General features: G+C 39.8%; 3 protein-coding genes across 5 annotated transcripts in view; 1 reads left to right on the forward strand and 2 right to left on the reverse strand.

Moving 5' to 3' along the window:
* The first annotated feature begins 947 nt into the window (after nt 1-947).
* Nucleotides 948-2057, forward strand: LOC108104869 (glutathione S-transferase theta-1). Its single transcript, XM_017211195.2, has 4 exons — nt 948-1174; nt 1239-1341; nt 1402-1718; nt 1778-2057. Exons 1-4 carry the CDS (start codon nt 1057-1059, stop codon nt 1924-1926), a joined length of 687 nt encoding a protein of 228 aa, XP_017066684.1. The 5' UTR covers nt 948-1056; the 3' UTR covers nt 1927-2057.
* LOC108104868 (retinol-binding protein pinta) lies at nt 1983-4097 on the reverse strand. 2 transcript variants are annotated; one of them, XM_017211193.1, is made up of 4 exons: nt 4016-4097; nt 2818-3164; nt 2386-2758; nt 1983-2327 (listed from the first exon to the last, which is right to left on the reverse strand). In XM_017211193.1, the coding sequence occupies exons 2-4, from the start codon at nt 3129-3131 to the stop codon at nt 2073-2075; spliced, it is 942 nt and encodes a 313-aa protein (XP_017066682.1). In that variant the 5' UTR covers nt 3132-3164; nt 4016-4097; the 3' UTR covers nt 1983-2072. The 2 variants fall into 2 exon arrangements, with proteins under 2 accessions (XP_017066682.1, XP_017066681.1); XM_017211192.2 differs by having other exon boundaries at nt 3921-4086.
* A 711-nt stretch (nt 4098-4808) lies between these two features.
* The window catches only part of LOC108104792 (matrix metalloproteinase-2), a 75402-nt gene continuing 60111 nt past the window's right edge, over nt 4809-20099 (reverse strand). For both annotated transcript variants that reach the window (XM_017211055.2, XM_017211056.2), the window contains 5 exons: nt 8461-8601; nt 7927-8072; nt 6483-7165; nt 6274-6415; nt 4809-6213 (listed from right to left, as the gene is read on the reverse strand). In XM_017211055.2, coding sequence (XP_017066544.1) covers nt 5681-6213; nt 6274-6415; nt 6483-7165; nt 7927-8072; nt 8461-8601 — 1645 coding nt within the window. In that variant the 3' untranslated portion in view covers nt 4809-5680. The remainder of the gene's footprint in view (nt 6214-6273; nt 6416-6482; nt 7166-7926; nt 8073-8460; nt 8602-20099) is intronic.

Genomic DNA, 20099 nt, shown 5'->3' on the forward strand with positions numbered 1-20099 from the left:
AAAGTTGAATTTCAGAAAGTATAATCTTTAGATGGCAACGCATCTTATAGTGGACCTACTATCCGGCCACACTCACCCATACGCCCACAAGGCTCAACAGACGGTTTTCGGATTTTCTAGAAAAGCTGATATCTCGGTAACTATAAGAAATAGAAAGTTCAGATTAAGCATGTAGGTTTTTATGATGCTCCCAATGCGAATTGTTCTTTTCCGATCAAGCCACGCCCACTCTAACGCACACAAAACGCGAAGAACCAAAAATGCAAAAATCTCAAAAACTATAAGATCTACACAATTTTGCTTAGGAGCACCTATTAAGAAGATGCATCTGCAACTTGCCACGAAGTTGCACCGAGCCACGCCCACTCTAACGCCCACAAACCGCGGAAAACTGTGGCGTCTATAATATTATTATGAATGCCTTCGTTCGACCTTGTGTAACTTATTTCTGTTAATATCTATCGATTTACAAAAGAGTTTTCAAATCGGAACATTATTTCGCTGTTTATAAAGAAATTAAGTTATAAGCCCTCACATGGGCAGTGACGTCACTATAAGCATACTCAACATACTTCCTCTAACAATAGGTGGCGCATTGTGAATTTCCACTAGCAAAATAATATTTTAAAATTGTGTAAAACAGTAACGGGTATCTTATAGTCGCGGCACCCGACTATAGCGTTCCCTCTTGTTTTTAATTATACTTTGGCAACCTCTAAATGTTAAATCAATTAAAGACTTTTTAAATATAAAAGTAAGAATGTTATTAATGATGATTAGTATTAAAGAAGTATCATCCTGAGCTGTGTTAGCTTGGTTATCTTCTCACTATGAAGTAATACAATATATTCGGAGTTCCCAACTCTGAAGACCACTCTTTGAATTTGCCCCCTAGAGCGGGACAACCATAATAACCCAACCAGTGCTGCAAGTTGGCGCTGTTGATCTTTGGACTGGAGCTTTGTTTGTTTTCTCTTTTGCCAGCTGGTGGGATTTCTACATATAATAGCCGGCTGTCCATCAGATTGGCTTCAAGAACCTGAGCAATTGACCGCCATGTCCAAGCCAATTAGATTCTATTTCGATTTATTGTCCCCGATTGCCCGTGGCCTCTGGCTGGGCTTAAAATTCGGCAAGAGCCCGATTGAATATTGCCCTGTTGCCCTCCGTAAATGTGAGTAAAAGTAATTCATTTATGCTTCGCCGGCTTATTTTATTTATTTATTTATTATTTTTAGTTGAGCAATTGACCGAGGAGTACAAGAAGATCAATCGTTTTCAGAAGGTTCCCGCCATAGTGGATGGTGACTTCCATTTGTCCGAAACTATTGCCATTATTCGGTAAGGGATCCTCTTTTTTGGCTTACTTCTCATATGTAGGTCGTACATTGTCCCCTGTAGTTATCTCGCCGACAAAGGTCAGTTCGATGAAAAGCTCTACCCAAAAACATTGGAGGCCCGTGCTCGAGTGGATGAGTTCCTTGAGTGGCAACACCTGAATATAAGACTTGCGTGTACCTTGTACTTTCGAGATGCTTGGCTATTTCCCATGAATGGTATAACACCCAAGCCCAATCCGGGTCAAATACAAAAGCTGGTTGAGGGAGTGGAAACAAATTTAGGGCTTCTGGAGCGTTTGTGGCTGGAAAAGGACTTTCTGGTCGGGCAGAGTCTAACGATGGCAGATATCCTTGGTTCTTCCGAAATCAATCAACTCAGTAAGTTCAAGTGAAATGGATAGTCTTCAAGGAATTTAATAAGTATTATTAATTTTTAGGGCTGTGCAAATACAAAGTGGATGAGAACAAGTTTCCGAAGGTGGCCAAATGGCTGGAACGTGTCAGGAAAGCCACTAATCCCTATCATGACGAGTCACTGACTTTTATTAACCAAAAAGCAAAGCATCCAATTGTTGCCAAGTTGTGAAAATTCCACAACTTTCCGCCCGACACATTTTGAGATTTAATATCAACTGCCAGTTATTCATGTTTTTAGTTTTTTAGTTCCGATTTTTCTGCATTTGTACAAAGTTAATGATTAAAGATTACTATTTGCTATGTGAAGTGTCTACATTAGTCGATATCGAGTTTTCTAAAGGATCCTTCAATTCCGAACAGCGATTCAGCACTGACGGGTGTTCCTCGTCTCAGCTTTTCATTTGTGCCATAGGAAACCTCCTCCTCGAAGAAAGGTTTGTAGGCCAAGAGCTTTGTCCTCCATGTACTGACCACATCTTGTACGGTTCCATTGCTGCCACCATACTCAGCGGGCAGGCACTCCTTGGGCACATAGTTATAGAGGGTTTCCAGTTTAGAGTGTATGTGGAACTATAGAGGAAAATTGATATTATATCTTCCAATTTATTGCTCAATTTAAGAAACTCACCCGCTTTCGTATCTTCTCACTCATTAGACTCTTGGCAATTGACATGAACTTTTCGGCACTGGAGGGTGCATTGACAAAGTGAAAGCCCTTGGGCCTGTAGGGATAAGCCTTGTCACCCAGAACGGCCAGTTTCTTTACCAGCACAGCATCAAACTGGAATATATGTCCCGCCCCAACACCCTTCATATCGATGATCTCCACAAAGCCAGATATCATGGCATTGTCGTCCTCACGTATCTGAATCTCACCAATCATCGTATTCACCTGGATGACCTCGGCAATGGAGTACTTTTTGGAGTCATATTGACCGTAGCGGGAGATGTGGATGCGAGGACCATCTGCCTTCAATGGTTGTGGCAATCGGAGAAGGCAACTATATTATTAAATAAACTATTATTGGTTGTTCATGTTACTATCAGTTCTTGAGCTCACCCAGTTTCTAAAATGCTCAGCTGCTTCTCGCCTACAATGCGATTCTTGTAGAGCTCTGGTACTGCTCCCCTCATGGCATAGAAGTTGTCCAATTTCAGTTTGGTTTTCTCTAAACTGTATTTGCAGCCTCGCAGAAAGGCCACCAGGAACTGAGCATCTTGACGAGCCTTCAGATGCGGCTGCTTGGAGATCCAAGTTCGCAAAGTTTCGATATCTTCATCGATCCGCTCCGGAACCTCTCCCAGCTCATCATGCGCCTTTTTGGCCAACTCTGGACTCAGGCTGCGTAAGGAATTCGAATGGGTGTCCGACATTGTTACTTTCGGCTAGGCTCTCCTTATCACTACCTGTTCAATACAAAGCATAGGTTTGATTTATTGAAATTTTTCCAGGTGCGATTAGTCAACCGGTTGCTTTTGGCCCCAATTTCCGCCTAGTTATGACAGTTACGGGTGTCTCTGGTGGTTCGATTAGATAGTACTCACACCATATGGCCACCAATTCTTCGTCACTAAAGTTTGACATGGTTTCGGGACTTGTTTTTGATTAGATTAAGAACGCGGCCACTTAGGTAGTGATCTAAATCTCTGTTGGATTTCCAGTTGGTAATAATCATGAATCATGAATAATTGGAAAGTTAGTCAAGAATCTATAAGCAAGAATTTATAGCAACAATTTAAAGATTTCTCATCAAATGGAATCACCTTGCTAGCTCTGTCTAATTAATGGATTAACTGCTTAGGCAGGAATCAAAATATTTGTGGAGTACCATTGTAATAACAGTCCTAAATATTGTATAACAAACAGGGATAAGAGATCTCATAAATGTACCTTATCTTTGGAAGGTGTCAAACTTTAGGTTAACTTTAAATTATCTCGATTATCAGCTGCCGTATATATTAAAAAGTAATTAGCATGGGAGCTCATGCACCTATCTGAAGTCAAGAACACACCGCCGAGACTGTAACGTAAGATATCGCTTATCGGCCGGGATCACCAATCAGTTTTCAAGTGCTCATAAACCCAGATATCAGCTTGTCTTGCACTGGGGATCAAAGCAACCGTACCGGGTCTAGCTTTTCGTTGTCGCGACCTCTACTCACAATTGTCTTTAATTTAATATTAGCTGTTCTATATACATATATGCATATGAATGTATATATTATATACGTTTATATATATTATACGTGATATGTACCGCCTTCTCGCGAAAATTGAGTGTTGAACCGCTGGGTTTGACTGTGGGCGCGCGACTGTCACCGAGTCGCCGTGGAATCGCCGTTTTTGGGTATGGTTCTGGGGACGGGACTACATGGTGGACGGTGGAACGATTGTGGACGTCACGGCTGTGAGGCGAAGTGACGCATAACCTAATGACAGTAGAGCAATGGAAACGATATTCAGGCAGAACCGAGCGAGAGATCTTGCACATTAAAACCATTACAGCTGGTGGTGACTGTTACACTAAATTAGCACCTTGTGTCAAACGGCAGCTAATGCCGGGTGATAAGATAATGTCATCGGAGGCCATTAGCAGCGATGTAATCATTACAATACCCTTACGATCGGTGGGGATCTACAATGCTCCAGATAACACTGGCTCAAAGATGAGCCGACAGGAAGTTTCCATTTCGATGGACATGCTCGATTCATATTTACACATATTCGATTTACTGAAGAGCCTTCAACAATTTCACCTGGTACCCGGCATTGTTATCAGAACACTAACTTTTCAGATTTCCTTCAGAGTTGTCTATATGAAGATAACGATTTTATCGCGTATGATACATTTGTTTATTCCTGTGATACGATAATACGTATACGATAATATTTCGGTTTCATTTTTGGCTCCGTCATCATGGTTATGTCAAATTTATGGATATCAGGGTCATTGAATTTGAGTGGGCAAAAATTGGAAAATACCTCCATTCTGTATAATATATTTGAAGTTATGATGATACATCGTTAAAAACCCAATTTAATTTTGTGACGAATTGTTATATTTATTTATTTAGTTTCCTTTCGTAAATATGTGTATAAAAAGATAAGCTGTAGCTTAAGTATCTTATGTAAATTAAACTAAAAACTAATCAAAATATAAAGTTTTTCGTTTATGCTCAGATTATCTTTCGTGTACAATCGCTCAGAATTTATGATAATATCACATTTATATATAAATAATTATAAAGGTTTATCAAAACAAGAAAAGCGGATCAGACGTTCATCAATAAAAAGCAATACTATTCTTATTTATAAGGCAGTTGTGGTTTCGAAATCCAACATTGAAATTTCGTCGCTTTCTGTAGTTACTTAATAAAACTCTTTCATTCTTAAGTATATTATAGTTATGGTATCAATCATATTGTGAATTTATCTTATATTTACGGTATATAGATCTGGTAAAACAGCTGTGCTATTTTGCCAATAGATGGCGCCAGTGTGCACAATTGGCAAGTGTCCATGAATAAATCGGGCAGTGGTAAGTCGTAGATTTTTCATCTATATGCGACTCTCACATGAATGTTGATTTATTTGTTCTATATCTAAGGAAAGGCCGCTTGGTGTCGTCTTTGGAGGCATTTCAGCGCCAGACTGTCACACAGTTACGCTTTTCTATATAGGTCCTAGGTCGTCTCAGATTATATAGTATAAAGCAAGAGCTTAAGTTTGAATGCAATTTTTCTGTGTAAGTAATTTAAATTGTTTTAAAATCAAATTAAAGTACCCAATTCGATTAATACTAATGTTTTTTTGGGATAATAAACCATAACAGATCTGTATATAACTTTAAATTTTTCTTAATGAAATATACGAGGATAACTTTAGTGCTACAGATTGCTTAGCCTAAGTCCTGGTTTCAATCTTAACTCCGCCAGATGGCGAACAGGAGAATCGAGAGCAAGAACAGGCTGATCCTATGTTCCCTGGCGCTACTTGTCCCCGTTTCCTCGCTACTTTCGTTTTCCCCAGAAACCAAGGACGCCGTCCATCTCTGATCGTCGTCCACCTCATTGACACTCATAGAACATTGCATCCATTTTCGAGATGACTTTTTGGCTTTGGCATGGGCCACCTTCATACGGTCATCGTTGAATTCCCAGTAACCGAGATTCTTGAAGAAGTACGTCTTTCCATCTAAATACTGGAAGGCCGCGTCGATGTTGTATCCAACTCCTGACCAGATGCTCATGTCCCGCGGATAATCCAGTTCCACCTGACCAGTGTAATCATCGATACGCCAGTATAGAGTGCCGCTTGTCAAGTAGGTTCGATTGTTGTGACCCCACACGAAGGATGCGTCGATGTGGGTTAAAGAGGGCGGCAAACCCAGACTGGCGAGCGGTTTCGGGAAGCCAGGAGCTAGATTAACCGAGTTGAACACATAATATCTTTGACCTATGCGGATGTAAAACATAATTTAATTTGAATTCTAATTAGTTAATAAGTTGAACTCACCGATAAAGAACACAATCTGACGCTGTTTGTTTTCATATACAGCATCCACTTTTGTGAGATTCTCGGGTAGAGCGGACCAATGCCTTCTAGTCTCTGTGGGATAACCTGGATACAGACCATTTTTCCCAATGCGCCAGAGATACTACGAATGAAGATTTCAAAAGTTAATTTGGTTATAGCGATAGCTTTTTTCTATTAAAAGATCTTACTGGTCCTCGGAAGATGAAAAGTTCGCCTCGAATCATTGATATGGCGTCGTAGTAGGTCATACAGTTGTCTGGTTTGTTTTTTTGCGGCTTGTTGTGGTGGTGGTTCTGTCGGTGTACCCCAGAGGTATATTGCCGGTTAGTGGGCCTCAGTGTGGTTCTCGTTGGTGGGGTAACTGGTTCCTTATTCCTATTACGCTCCCAGTTCTCACGTATACGTTTTTGGCGCTCCTGTTCCTGGCGCTCCCGTTCCTGTCGCTCCCATTCCAGTCGCTTCCGTTCCTGTCGCTCCTGTTGCTGCCGCTCCTGTTCCTGCCGCTCTCGTTCCTGCCGTTCTCGATCTTGCTTCTCTCTTTCCTGCCACTGTCGTTCCCACTCTCTCGAACGCTCCTCCTGATCATTGCGTTCCCTATTGGTATTATATTTGTGTGTGTAGACGGGACGATAGGTTAACGGCCGCATTGTCGTAGTGGTGGTAGTTGGTGTAGTAGGTGGTCTGAGGGGCCCCCAGATCTTCTGTTTCGATCCGTATAACTCCTGAATTCCATTACGATCGTCGTCAGGTAGCTTTCCGTCTACCTCGTTGTTCTGGTACCAAGGAAACATGACCGCTTTCTGGTCCGAGGAGTGGCCCAGACCCAGAGAATGACCCAGTTCGTGCAGGGCCACGTTCAGAAAATTGGTTCCTGCAACGACAGGACACGGAATGCAACATAAATACGCTGACTGGTTAATGGCTGGACAAAAGGGACAGGAAGGGGGGTTAAGATGGGTTCGTCGCCTTGACGACTTTGTAAGTGGCATAAAAATGGCGACGCTTGCAACATTTTAAAATGGCTGCCAACGTCACGCGTCATGCTGACAATTTTTTATTGGCATTAAAAACCATTAAAAATGCCGAAGCGGAATTCGGTTTCTGCGGGGTTTTCTTTACCAGGGGTTTACGAGGTCTGGCCTGACGATTTATTGTGCTAAATTACAAAACGCAAGCGGCTGGCTGCAGGCAATGCGTCGCCAGTCTATATTCTCCTGGCCTCAAAGATTGGCCATCTTCATCCCTAACCATTCTCAGCCGCAAAGTATGCAGCATTTATTGATTTTACCCGCGTGTGGTTTAGGTTTATCACGACTTGCACTTGGAAAAATATGGGGTATCATTAAGATAACAACCAAAAAAAATAACAATATTGGTGAGTTATACCAATCAGGATATCAATAAACATCAAGGGCTTGAGATTTAAAAAAATTATGTGCCAATTTAATAACCTATAAGAATTCAAGATCATCAAAGATTTTAGTATATCCCAATTTCTCTAAGTGTAAAACCAAAAAGCCACAGACCAGACTGCACTGCCAAAACACTATTTCAAACTAATGCAATTAATTTACGTCAAAAGTGGAACGCAATTATGTGGCATGGCCAGCGGATTTGATGAACTGCACCCACCTTGGTCATCGTCGGTTTGTTCGCCAAAGTTCCAGGTCTCGTCCGCATCGAAATGAGCATCACCGCCACGCCCATCGCCGGGATAGAAGGCGTGAGCCAGCACCTGACCAGGTCCATCGAATTTATAGCCATCGCCATGCCCGAGTCTGCGAAAGAGAGATTCAAAGTGGATGTCCCGGATTAGACTGGTGTTTCTGAGGAATTACGAGCACGGTTAAGGGGGAAATCATATTCACAGCTTATCTAACAACAAGCAACTGCCACATAAACTCTTTGATTCAAACCATCCAGAATCCAGATCCAGAGCTCCTTGCATGCCCATCGACTTTGTCATCGGTGGCATTTCATCATCGAGGTCGTTTCATGGATTTAATACTTGGCTTATTTATCGTTCGCCTGGTTTTAAGTGCAATTTTATGTGCCTTTGTTTATGGCACTAAAGACTCGCTTTTTTATGATCTCTCCCCATCTACCATCAATGCTCATGTGCATCCATATAAAACCCAAATTCCCCCTAGAATTTTGAGTACTCACCGGGCAAAGAGTATCTGTATGTCGGCCTGTTCACTGGATACCTCGCGGAATGTTAGCTTTGAGTTGTTCTCCCAAACGCTCAGTGCACGGCTCACCATCCTTCGGACATTCGTGGCATCAGGCATAGTCCGGTTGACCAAGCTGCAATGGAAGAGGCAGGGAAAAATGATATCAGCATGCTAAGATATTCAACTTTGTAAGGTTTCACTCTTTTGCATAATACGAAACACCCGAGAAAGTTTCGGATACACAGTAAGGAAAATGTATGAGTATTTAATATAACAATATTTTTGGATATTATTTTTATTATCTTACATAATGATATGCTAAATATACATAGATCTATCTCAATGACTCTTGAATTTCCAGTTAATTCTAGGACTTTCTTTTTTACTGTAGATACATTGTAGGCCCTGTGTCTTATGTCTTATCTTGGAGTATTTTGCAAACCGCTAATATGGTGGCCAGTGGCAACATTCAACCACCCACACATCCATACACTCCACTTTCACTTTGTCATGCTAAAAGTTTCGCTCACTTAAAGACATGGGCAGGCCTGGACTTTGGTGGTTTTCACTTAGTTTAGTATTTTGTAAATTCTGGCCAAAGTTTGGCAAACACACACACACACACACACAGAGTACCTGAGTTCTCAGGGTCGAAACCGCAGCGGGGTTTGGCTTTTTGAGGGCAACTCACCACTGGCGACTTTGCCCGATTTCCGTCAACAAAGTTGGGAAAACTCCGTTCCTCGTTCCGGCCAAAAACTGAGATATCTGTGTGCTGATGCCGTGTTTCCGCATTTTATGCAAATTAGTTATGTTTCTTTTATGCCGGACCCCTCTGCTGTTGTTAAACTAACGTAGAAAAAATACAGGGCCGAAAGTTGATCCTTTTTTGCGGTTCACCCAGGTCCTTGTTTGCTATTCTCTCTCTATCTCCCTTTCTCTCTTCTCCAATTTCCTTGCCTTTTTTTTGTCAATCTCCCCTTGGGTTGGCTTTTTGCCATCATCTTTTGGCCAGGATTTTCTAGGTGCGTGTTGTTCTTCAATATGCATTGAGGCATTTAGCCACTTGCAGCCAGAGTGATCGCTCCACTTAAAAGGGACAGCCCTGTTGTCCCTGTGCTCCGTTTCCAATTACATTTTTTCGAGCCATTAAGCCGAGGGACATGCAGATTGCTTGGCCTCAAATATGGCTTTTTGATATTGGTAAAAGAAAGGGAAGCACAAAAATGTCTCAGCTAATAAACAAAGGTAGTTACCGATGTGGTAAGTTATTTAAACTGGTTTCTCAATATTAATATTAGACATCTATTAGGCAGACTTTTCAATATTAGAAACTTTACTTTAAAAAGTGTCTATAATACTTCTTGATTGTCTATTGGAACTGGAAGCCCAAAGAGTCAGCACAGTTTAGCTGCCACTCAACCCCCAGCAATTTGCTTACTTAGTGCCGCACACACATCCTGTGAAAACATCTTTGGGCGCACGTACTGTCAACGCATGCCGCATGCCACTTGACCTGACCTGCCACATAGACCGGGGCAAAGACTTTGGACAGGCTAAAACTTAAACCCGAACTCTGACTCCGACTTTGAATTGGACTCTTGCCGTTGGCCAAACTGAATCACCGTGTGTCGCAGTTCATTTCCATCGCTTGACAAAAACGTGCTCAATTGCAACGCCATTTGTTTGCTCGGCTGTTGATCTGAAAGGCCCAAGCCTTTTGGATTCGGATTTGGAATGGGAATGGCTATGGCTATGGCTACAGCTATGGTTGTAGAACTGGACTAGAGAACCGTTTGTCGTTTGCTATTTGCGCAGAGCTTGTTGCTTGCCAGGGTAAATTAACTCAAGCCGTCCTTTTCCCCGGTTTACTCTCTGTCCGTCTGTCTAATCCTTTGGTTGTTAGGACACTCCGACTCTGACTGAGACTGGGGCGACCCTTTGTCGTGCTAATTCTGTTGCTACCGCCTTTGGATTTAAATGCAAACCGCTGCAGTGCATCCGGTCACGTAGCCATTTTCAGTTGCTCCAACTGCAACAGCACCACTGACGCAGCTTGACCTCTGTTTGTCTTTGCCATGTCACTCTGTGTGCCCAGCATTTAAATTATTATGAACCCGACAGGCGGCATGACGTTTTCCGGGTGCTTTTCCGGGTGTTTTCGGCGGAGTGAGTAAGGGAAAGCGGAACGTGCATTCGGGTTTCAAGTTTCGAGCACCGACTGACTACCTGGCTGTCTGGGGGAAACGTGTGCTTCGGCCAATTTGTAGCCTTACACGTAAAACAAACTGAACAATTAGCCAAATGGATGGAGCCCACTCTCTATGGCCAGTGAATAACAAAAAGGGAAATCATTTGGCTGCGTTGCCTGCGAGTCCTTTGCTCTTTGGCAAACAGTCCTTGCAACGCTCTTGGTGGCCAATAGTCGGGTGTGTTTTGCCACCGAATCCTTTCCACATGATGAATACGATTCGTGACCCAAAATCCTTTAATTATGAATGATTGAACACTCGCAAAGGTGCAATGAAGAATTAAGATATCAAATATTTACGCAATGTAAACTTTTTAATAGGTTTTATGTTTTTAATGCTTATTTACGCAATGTTCATTTATCTAAAGTTATTTCTTGGAAATTGTTGCCTTTTACTTATCATTACAATAATGAATTGACGTCATTTACCTAATATATTAATAGACATTGATTATAAACTATAGCTATCGAATCCTATATAAGAGCATATAAAGTCAAGTAAGCTGCAGTTCAATGCAAAGTTAAAAAATGCTTTTCCATCTCTTATCGGTTTTCCTAGCCTTTGCGGTAGGAATTTTATAAAGGAAAAAAATCAATTTTAATAATAATTTTCGGTAATTTACAGGCTTCAGCCAAAAGTGATCCAATAAAAAAACACATTTATTGTGAATTGGCCAACGATTTGGAGTCTTACAAGACGAACCTTTACGAAAACTATGTCAATGTCTTAAAATCCACTTTAAAACAGGCAATCAGCGATTCAATAAATGATTCAGGAAGTGCGGATTACGTTGCCTTTCTCCAAAACTATTTGGATCGTGGCGATTCAATCAATCGCTCATCTTCCATTGCGGAAAAAGTGGAATATATCAAGGGATTTAACACTGCCGCAAAGGCAAAATCAATAATTGTTCCAGATCTTTTACTGAATATGATAACTTCTACAGACGAATTAAAGGAAAACTGGATGGATGAAATGAAAGCAAAAGGAAATTCAGATCCAATTAGAAGGGAAGCTTTTAGTGTTTTTCTGAATTATAGAAAATCATTTAACAACTCTTCAAAGGATGTAAATGAAACTGCCATCGAAGCTTTCAAGCGGGAATATCAATGCGATTAAACTTATATTACATATAATACATTCACTGATTTTCTTTAAACTTATTTACCATATTATATCCGACTACTCTTTATAACATTTTTGACAGAATTAATAAAATATATGCTTGCAAAGCACTCATTTTACTATCAATTTTCCACAAACTTTTTCTTTAATCATCTATTCATTGGGTAAATTTAACTAGTTGCTTTGTCAACATTAATCTGCTATCAAAATATTTCATATTTGAAACTACAAAGAAAAATATTTAAAAACACCCTAACTAGTACGAAGGCTTTGATATTTTTACCTTACCCCAGGATCCTTATTCATCACCTGTAGTGACATTCCCAAAGGCCCGTATGCCAAATATTTAACCAATATGTCTTTTTAATAGGTCTTATGTTTCTAATCCATATTAACGCAATTTCCTTATTTAAATACAAATTTTTCCTGGAATTTTTTCCTTTTTTTTATCGTAGTGATTATAGAACTTGACGTTTAATTTGACGTCATTTACCTAACTTATTAATAGAAAATATTAATAGTGAAACAAACTCGAACAATCGAGTCCTATAAAAGGGCATTACGAGTCAAGTAAGACGCAGTTCAAATCAATGTTCACAAAAATGCACTTCCTTCTTATATCAGTGTTCCTAGCCTTTATGGTAAGAGTTTTCCAATAAATAAATACCAACTTTAATGACAACTTATGGTAATTTTCAGGCCGTAGTGAAAAGTGATCCAGTAAAATTAGACATTTTTTGTGAATTGGCCAACGATTTGGAGGTGCACAGAGCGAGCGTTATCGAAAATTTGGTGAATGTCTTAAAATCAACTTTGAAAGTGGAGATCGAATTGTTGACAGATAATCCAGAAGAGGCTGATAAAGCTGCCTTTCTTCGAAATTATTTAGACAGTGGGGATTCCATCAATTCCTCAACATCCATCGCAGACAAACTTAAATATCTGAACGATTTTAAAAAAGCAGCAAAGGAAAAATCAATAGTTATCCCAGTCCTAGCATCGAATTATATGTGGTCTACAGACGATTTGAGATACGATTGGATCAAAGAAATGACACAAAAGAGTAAGGAATCACCAAGTAGAGTTGAAGCTTATAATGCTCTTATTGAATATATAAAAACGACGAAAAGCTCTTTTTTAAAAAAATCGACCATCGAAGGCTTTAAGAAACAATATCAGTGCGATTAAATGTGTTACAAATATACGACTATACAGGAGTGTCTCAAGCAACTCAATTAACCAATATTATTCAATATTAATCGAAAACTTAACCAACATATTTAACCAAAAACAATTTTTTTTTTCTTTAAAATATTTTTTCCTTTAATAAAAACTGTAAAATAAAAAATTTGTATTTAGAAATGCACATTAAGTTATCAGTCCAAATGTCAAGAACAATAGCGAAAACTTAAAGCCTTTGTAAGCTTTTGATATTTTCTCCGTGTGGATATTCTTAGCCCAGTAGCCTTGTTGAGCTCCTGCAATGGAAACTTTCCTTTTATGTTTCCTATGTTTCTAATCCATATTTATGCAATATCCTCGTTTATAAACAATTATTTCTTGGATATTACTGCCTTATCTTTATCGTTATATAACAGAACTTGACGTTTATTTTGACGTCATTTACTTAAGGTATTAATAGAAAGTATTGATAGTGAAACGAACTCAAACTATCGAGTCCTATAAAAGGGCATTACGAGTCAAGTAAGTCGCAGTTCTAAGCTGTGTTTATAAAAATGCACTTCCTTCTTATATCAGTTTTCTTGGCATTTGTGGTAAGAGTTTTCCAATAGATAAATACCATTTTTAATGAAAACTTTTGGTAACTTACAGGCCGTAGTGAAAAGTGATCCCGTAAAATTAGACATTTATTGTGAATTGGTAAACGATTTGATGGAATACAGGGCAAGAATTTTCGAAAATTATGTTAATGTTTTAAAAGATAGTTTAAAAGAGGAGATTGAATTTTTATCGGATTATCCAGAAGATGCTGATACAGCTGCTTTTCTAAAAAAATATTTAGACCGTGGCGATTCCATCAATTCCTCCACTTCCATCGCAGATAAAATTGAATATATCAACGGATTTAAAAGAGCGACAAAGGAAAAATCAATAGTTGTCCCAATGCTATCAATGCATTTGATTGTTTTTACAGACGAATTAAGAAAAAATTGGATAAATGAAATGAGAGCAAAGAAGAAGCAAGCACCAATTAGAGTTGAAGCTTATAATGCCTATATTGATTATAAAAAATCGATGAACACCTCTTCTTTTGATGAATCTACCATCGAAGGCTTTAAGAAACAACATCAGTGCGATTAATTGTGTTACATATTTACGACTATACAGGAGAGTTTCAAAAAGCTCATTAAACCAACTATTAACCGAAAACTCAACCAACATATTTTTACTAGCGAATTTCCAAAAATGTCTTTAACATATTTCTTAAAAGTTCTTAAAAGCTTACTAACCTTGCTGCAATGTTAATTTCAATTGTCTAGCAAAGGATATAAAATAAATAATTTATATCTTAAGATTGTATATTTTTGAATGCAAATTAAGAGATTTGACCTTAGGTGAAGAGCGACAGTAAGCACCTAACATGTTTGTAAGCCTTTGATATTTTCTCCACGTGGAAATCCTTAGCCGAGTATTCTTCTTCATCTCCTGCAATGTCACCCATTACGCCAACCTGTGACAACTAAAGGCAGTGAAAGCCGAGAGCCGCAATATATCAGCCGCCATATACATACGATTTTTGATTAAAATTGCACCGTGTCCCTTACAGGACAGGATTGGAGGTATCCTGGCAGACTGCCGTCTGTCGTTGGCAATTGATTGAATTGAGCACATCGAGCCATGAAATGTTTGTCCGCAGGCTAACAACTAAATCACCGTCGGCAGTCGTGAAAGCTTTGCATGAAGTCGGCACTAAGTCATGGCCAAAAAATTCGAAGGGGGGAGAGGGGTCGTGGTCGTGCCCATAGTCATAGCCGGAATGAAGATGGCGTAATGGAAAAAGCCGGAGGCTCAGACGACTGCGGGCATTGAATTTTGCAATTTCTTCTCAATCGCATAGATTTTTCTTCCGCGCAGAGACAATTTCGTGCACATTTTACTTGAGTTTTCCTGCCATCAACTTCCTCTGAAAGTTTTTCCAGCTTTTTTATATATATATAATATTCTCTTTTTTTTTTTTTTTTAGATTTTCGCTTTGTTGTCAGACAGCTATCGAAAAAGTTTCACCATGTTTGTGCTGCTACTGCTGCTGCAGCAGCTAGCTGGCAAAATGAGTTTATTTTTTGCTTAATTTCGCACAAATTAAAACGCTTGGAAAATAAGAAATCTTCCATTTTTGGCAATTTTTCCTTGTCGTCGCGCGGAAAACTTTGCTCGTGCTTAAAATTTCAAATGTTTTAAGGATATTTCGAGTCAATTACATAACTCTTGTTGTTGCTGTTGCCCAGCTGGACGCACTTCGACATGAGAGGGAAAAGTGCTGGCGGCTAGAGTTTCCCCTAAAAGTGCAAAGTGGCAGGAACATGTCTCATAAAGTGTCGAGCTCAAGTTGGTTTACTTTGGATATTATGGCCAAAGTACCCTCCACTGAATCGGGGTTAATTTAAAGCCAGCGAAGTATCTTTCTCTGAGGTCTTTAAGACAGCTTAAAATTCCGGGGGTATATCATTTTACTTGTGTGCACCTGCGCGGGGTCGAAAAATTCAACTCCGCCGACCCATCGACAAACATAATTATGCTTAACCGTCTGCTCTGCATTAAAAATTTAAGCCTTTGTTATGCGTGTGTCTGTTTGGGCCGAAAAAGGGTTTGACAAACGGGGTAGTGGGAGTGGAAAACTCAATAAAATAGCTTAAAAGCAGGACAACCCACCGGCTAAGTCTTGAAATAATAGCCCGGATAGACTGTCCGGTTGGGTTTTACGTGGTTTCCATCGGCTTTAAACCATAAACCACAAAAAGCCACACGCAGCGAAGGGAAACACAAATGACTTTGCATCTTGTGTTGTCATAACAAATTTAATTAATAAATAATCGCAATTTAGCCACAAGAGTAATAACGAGAAGAAAAAAGAAGAAATGTACATGAGAGTGTAATAAATGGGAATTTGCCATTAGCCGGAGAGAAATTGACAGGATGGTATATAGTCGTATAGAGATATCCAAGGCACTTCCCAGTGACAAGTCTCAAGTGCTTAAAATTGCAAATGTTATTTTCTCATAGAGAGCACACAACCAGACAGGCGACCGACACATGCGGGATGCCAAAGGCCCCAAAAGGTAAATATTTGCCACAAGAAGCTGCCCCGGAATATGCCATGCCATTCATACCTCTCATGCCCCCATTTGCCCCCGGGGAAGGAAATCCAGGAATGGTGTGGCAGGACGCAAAGAAGGAGCCTCCAAGTTCCGGAGGTTGACGATATCAAATGGCAATTCCTTTTCCTCCTGCGTATGCCATATGCACTTATGAATTTATTGCCCAAAATGATTCTTGCCATTAAGCATTATTAAATTGACATGCTGCTGAATTCTGCCAGCGGCCTTGGAATTTCATGATTGTTTGCTTATTTTTGGAATTAGTTTAAAGCCCAAGACGTTTGTTTTTCTGCAAAATTTGTTTCAATTATTTTAACTAAATATAAATTGCTGAGAAAACAAATAAGCCTAAACAACCATTGGGTTTTCTCCATCTAAATATGAAATATTTCAGTCATGTTGATGAGTATTTTCGTTTAGATTTAGTTTATTGATTGGTTTAAGTTCCAAGTTGCTTGATTTTCTTAAAAAATGTATTAATTTACTATTTACTAATACAATTTAATTAATATTTTTCTAATTTCCAAGTTAGTTTCGTGGATACTCTGTCCTGCTATCGCTCACTCAAGGAGGTTGTGATGGATACCATATCGAAATAACATCACACCCAGGTTGAGTGAGTCAAAGCAAGACAAAATGCTGCTAACTTTGCATCGGTTTCACTTTTTGTCTAGACAAGCAACTTTTGGCACTTAATTTGCCAAGTTTTGCACAAAGCTTAGGTAACAATAACACTAACACTAAGGCTAACAGCAACAGCAACAGTTTCATTTTGAAGTGGAAGGACTAAGTCCTGAGTTCTCAGCACAACCAAAAAAAAAAAAAAGGGGCTGAAAAGGGACCACTTTACGCATGACTTTTGGCAAACAAATTGCATGTTTTATACATTTTTTGATTTGTAAGTCTTGGGCTTGGCATTTGGACTGGGATTCTGAATTCTGGACCCCGGACCCGGGATACGGACTTACGCCCTAATTGAGTGGCAGCCGCATGTTTTATTTATGAACAGAGGAGCAGGAAGAATTTGTAAAAAAAAAAAACACATAAAAAGAACAAAAGAAGGACTTGACATGGAATGGCTGCTTAAATTAAGAATACGCACTAATTTGACACTTGATTGAATTGAAATTTTTAAACGCCTCTCGTTTTCCTTTTGGCCCGGAAATGGTGAAATCTGCAAAGCCCCGGGCGATTTGCAAGTGTTAACAATGAGAGAGCGGGCAGATAAATGTGTGGTTATATGTATAGTAAATCCTTGGACAGCATACACAATAAGTATACGCAATAAATCATAAAATAAATCGCTTACATTCATCGCCGTCAGGACACAATGCTCCATTCAGTTCGAGCCATTGCTGTTCCGCTTTTTCCTGCAACTGCCAGGATACGTCTAACAAGCTGTCACAAAAACCCATGCCATATAGATGTGCACAGGGAAAAAAAAGAATAAGGCATGGAAAAACGTGGTTGTTGGGTGTAAGGAGATTCCGTGGAAATGGGAGGAGGCTTGGTCGGGAAATCTATACAAAACCATTTGACAAGCAAAGGCGCACCACATCGTGGCAAAGTAAGCAGTCAAGCCTGGGCGCCAAATGATGCGCAACGTTATCTAAACTTCGACAAATGTGGGTGGGAATGTGGTCTGAGTTTTTCAGGAGAAGGCAAAACGGAAAGGTAACCTCAACGCCAACGCCAGCCAACCTCCCAACTCCATCAGGTAAAAGGATCGAAGAGCTGTCACACGCTTTTCAATCAAATTCAAATTTACTCAGCACACAGACACAAATTCAACTGTGAAAATTTAACACATTACCGAGCGGAGAAAAGTGTAGCACACAAATTGGGGCCACATTGGGTTGGAGAGAGGTATCCTGGCATCCTGCGGATATATGCGGTGGTTACCAAGGAGCCAGGCAAAGGCACAAAGTGAACTGCGGTTAATGCATATTTAATATGCAATCTGTGTGACAGGCAGTGGCAAATGTTTAAATGAATTTGCATATCTCGGGGCCATCAATATATGCAATTAAAATGTCGCAAGCCAAGCATCTTAATAAATTTGAAAATTAAATTTTAATCAAAGTGCAAAATAACTTGAAGCTTTTTAAGCATAATAATTAATACTCAAATAATGTTGTAAAGTGACTTTAAGATACATTCAAGTTTCCACTATGTGGTTTTAATGACTGGAATGGAATTTTAATCGAATTATAAATATTACTTTTTGATGATTAAATTAGTTTTGCCTGATGTTGCTCTCTTGCTTTCCATATATATATATTCCAAATTGTTATATATCATAAGAATTTCACAGAATATTTAAATTGTAAACAATTTTAACAGTAATCTGTTTTTCGTGCTCGGCAAAGTTTCAGTTTTTACTACAAATATTTACCACAACTCATTAGAAAGTTTGTGATATTTCATTATTACTGCAACTGGCTGGCTTTGGCTTCGCTTCTGATGTTAATACCGAAAAATGAAACCCAGTCACTGCAAAACTCTCAACAAGTGAGCCACTTAATTACGTTATTACAGCTCGTCCCAAAAGGTCCAGAAATATCAAGCATATATCATGTGTCTCATAACTTTTGCCATTCTACCCAAATTTTCCTCTTTTTGCGAAAAAAAAAGAAGGAAAGAACTTTTGACCAAAAACTGTTGCTAAATATTTAAACTCTGTGAGCCGCAGGGATCGGGCCAAAAGCAGATTCCATCAGTTGGACAGCAGGACGACCTGGTTTGCTTTTGGACATTTTTAAGCGCGCTTTTGTCGGCTTTGCTTTGCTTTGCTTTTGGACCCTAAAAAGCAACTTTTCGACGGTATTTACACTGGCGACTGTCGACTCATTGGGCGCTTACTGCTTTGCGGTGTTTAATCTACTTTGCTTATGCTGCACAGCTTCCCCATCCGTTTGCCATTTGCTTTTCCGTTGGATTTTACCCGTTGGAAAACCCTGAAAACCCGACCCTTGACCCCCAAGCCCCCTTCCCTCCTAAAAAAACCTCTAGCCCATCATCATCCGCCAACATCTGTGTTGTACATGTGTGTTTATCCCGATTTTGTGCGCCCCTCTTTGTGTGTTTTGTGTGTTGTTGGCTGTGTAAAAAACAGCTTAAGCTGCGTTTCACTGACTTTGAATTTTTTATACGCTAAGTCGACCCCGGCAAGCGGTCTCCTCCGGTTCACAGGCGGGCTAAGCTGCTTTCTGCGCTGCTTTTCTGGTTAACTGCATGCCGAATCCATGTCCTCGATTTGCCCCCCAAAAGCAGCACAGTCAGAAAAGTCCTTTGAAATTTTGAAAATTTTCTATTTTGATAACTCAAAGAGGAAGCTTTTTCTAAGTACTGGAATTTGGTATATATTTGAAATTGAGAAAGTTTTCATTTAAATTGATGTAGATTTTTTCTCTCAGTACACTGCTTGTACTGCCTTGTTTGTTTGGAATGGAGTTTGCTCAAATTGAATTGCACATTTGAGCGCATTCACCTAAATGCAAATCGGATAATGGAGGATACCTTTTCCTGCCGGGGCGTCGACACTGCACTAAATTGTTTGGCATTAGGAGTGCGTCTCCTTTGCCGGGTATTCACACCCAGGGCTATCATAACAACTGCAGATGCAGATGCAGTTGGCCATAACGTTTGGCATTATCGAAGCGTTTTGCATAGTATTCGGTTAAGAAGAATACGAAGAAGAAGTGAAGTGAAGTCAATTCTCTCTCGCTCGCTGTGCCCCCAAGGTAAAGTCAAAGTCGTGGCATTAGATTGGTCTAAGAGTATCTATATGGTGGGTGGCAGAGGGTAGATAAAGACATATTGTAAACATTAAACAGCTATCAGCCGGATACGTTCGACTTTATTGATTTCAGCTTCACCCGCTTCGCCACTTTTTCCATTGTGCTATTTGGGGGAGT

The sequence above is a fragment of the Drosophila eugracilis genome, unplaced genomic scaffold (assembly GCF_018153835.1).
Source record: "Drosophila eugracilis isolate 14026-0451.02 unplaced genomic scaffold, ASM1815383v1 contig_1765, whole genome shotgun sequence".
NCBI lineage: Eukaryota > Metazoa > Arthropoda > Insecta > Diptera > Drosophilidae > Drosophila > Drosophila eugracilis.

Excerpts from the sequence above, each read along its gene's own strand:
- LOC108104869 (XM_017211195.2), top strand. The coding sequence starts at position 1,057 with ATGTCCAAGCCAATTAGATTCTATTTCGATTTATTGTCCCCGATTGCC. Across the intron at positions 1,342-1,401 it reads GAAACTATTGCCATTATTCG|TTATCTCGCCGACAAAGGTC; the intron begins GTAAGGGATCCT and ends TGTCCCCTGTAG. Across the intron at positions 1,719-1,777 it reads TTCCGAAATCAATCAACTCA|GGCTGTGCAAATACAAAGTG; the intron begins GTAAGTTCAAGT and ends ATTAATTTTTAG.
- LOC108104868 (XM_017211193.1), bottom strand. The coding sequence starts at position 3,131 with ATGTCGGACACCCATTCGAATTCCTTACGCAGCCTGAGTCCAGAGTTG. Across the intron at positions 2,759-2,817 it reads CTGAGCATTTTAGAAACTGG|TTGCCTTCTCCGATTGCCAC; the intron begins GTGAGCTCAAGA and ends TTAATAATATAG. Across the intron at positions 2,328-2,385 it reads GTGAGAAGATACGAAAGCGG|TTCCACATACACTCTAAACT; the intron begins GTGAGTTTCTTA and ends TTTCCTCTATAG.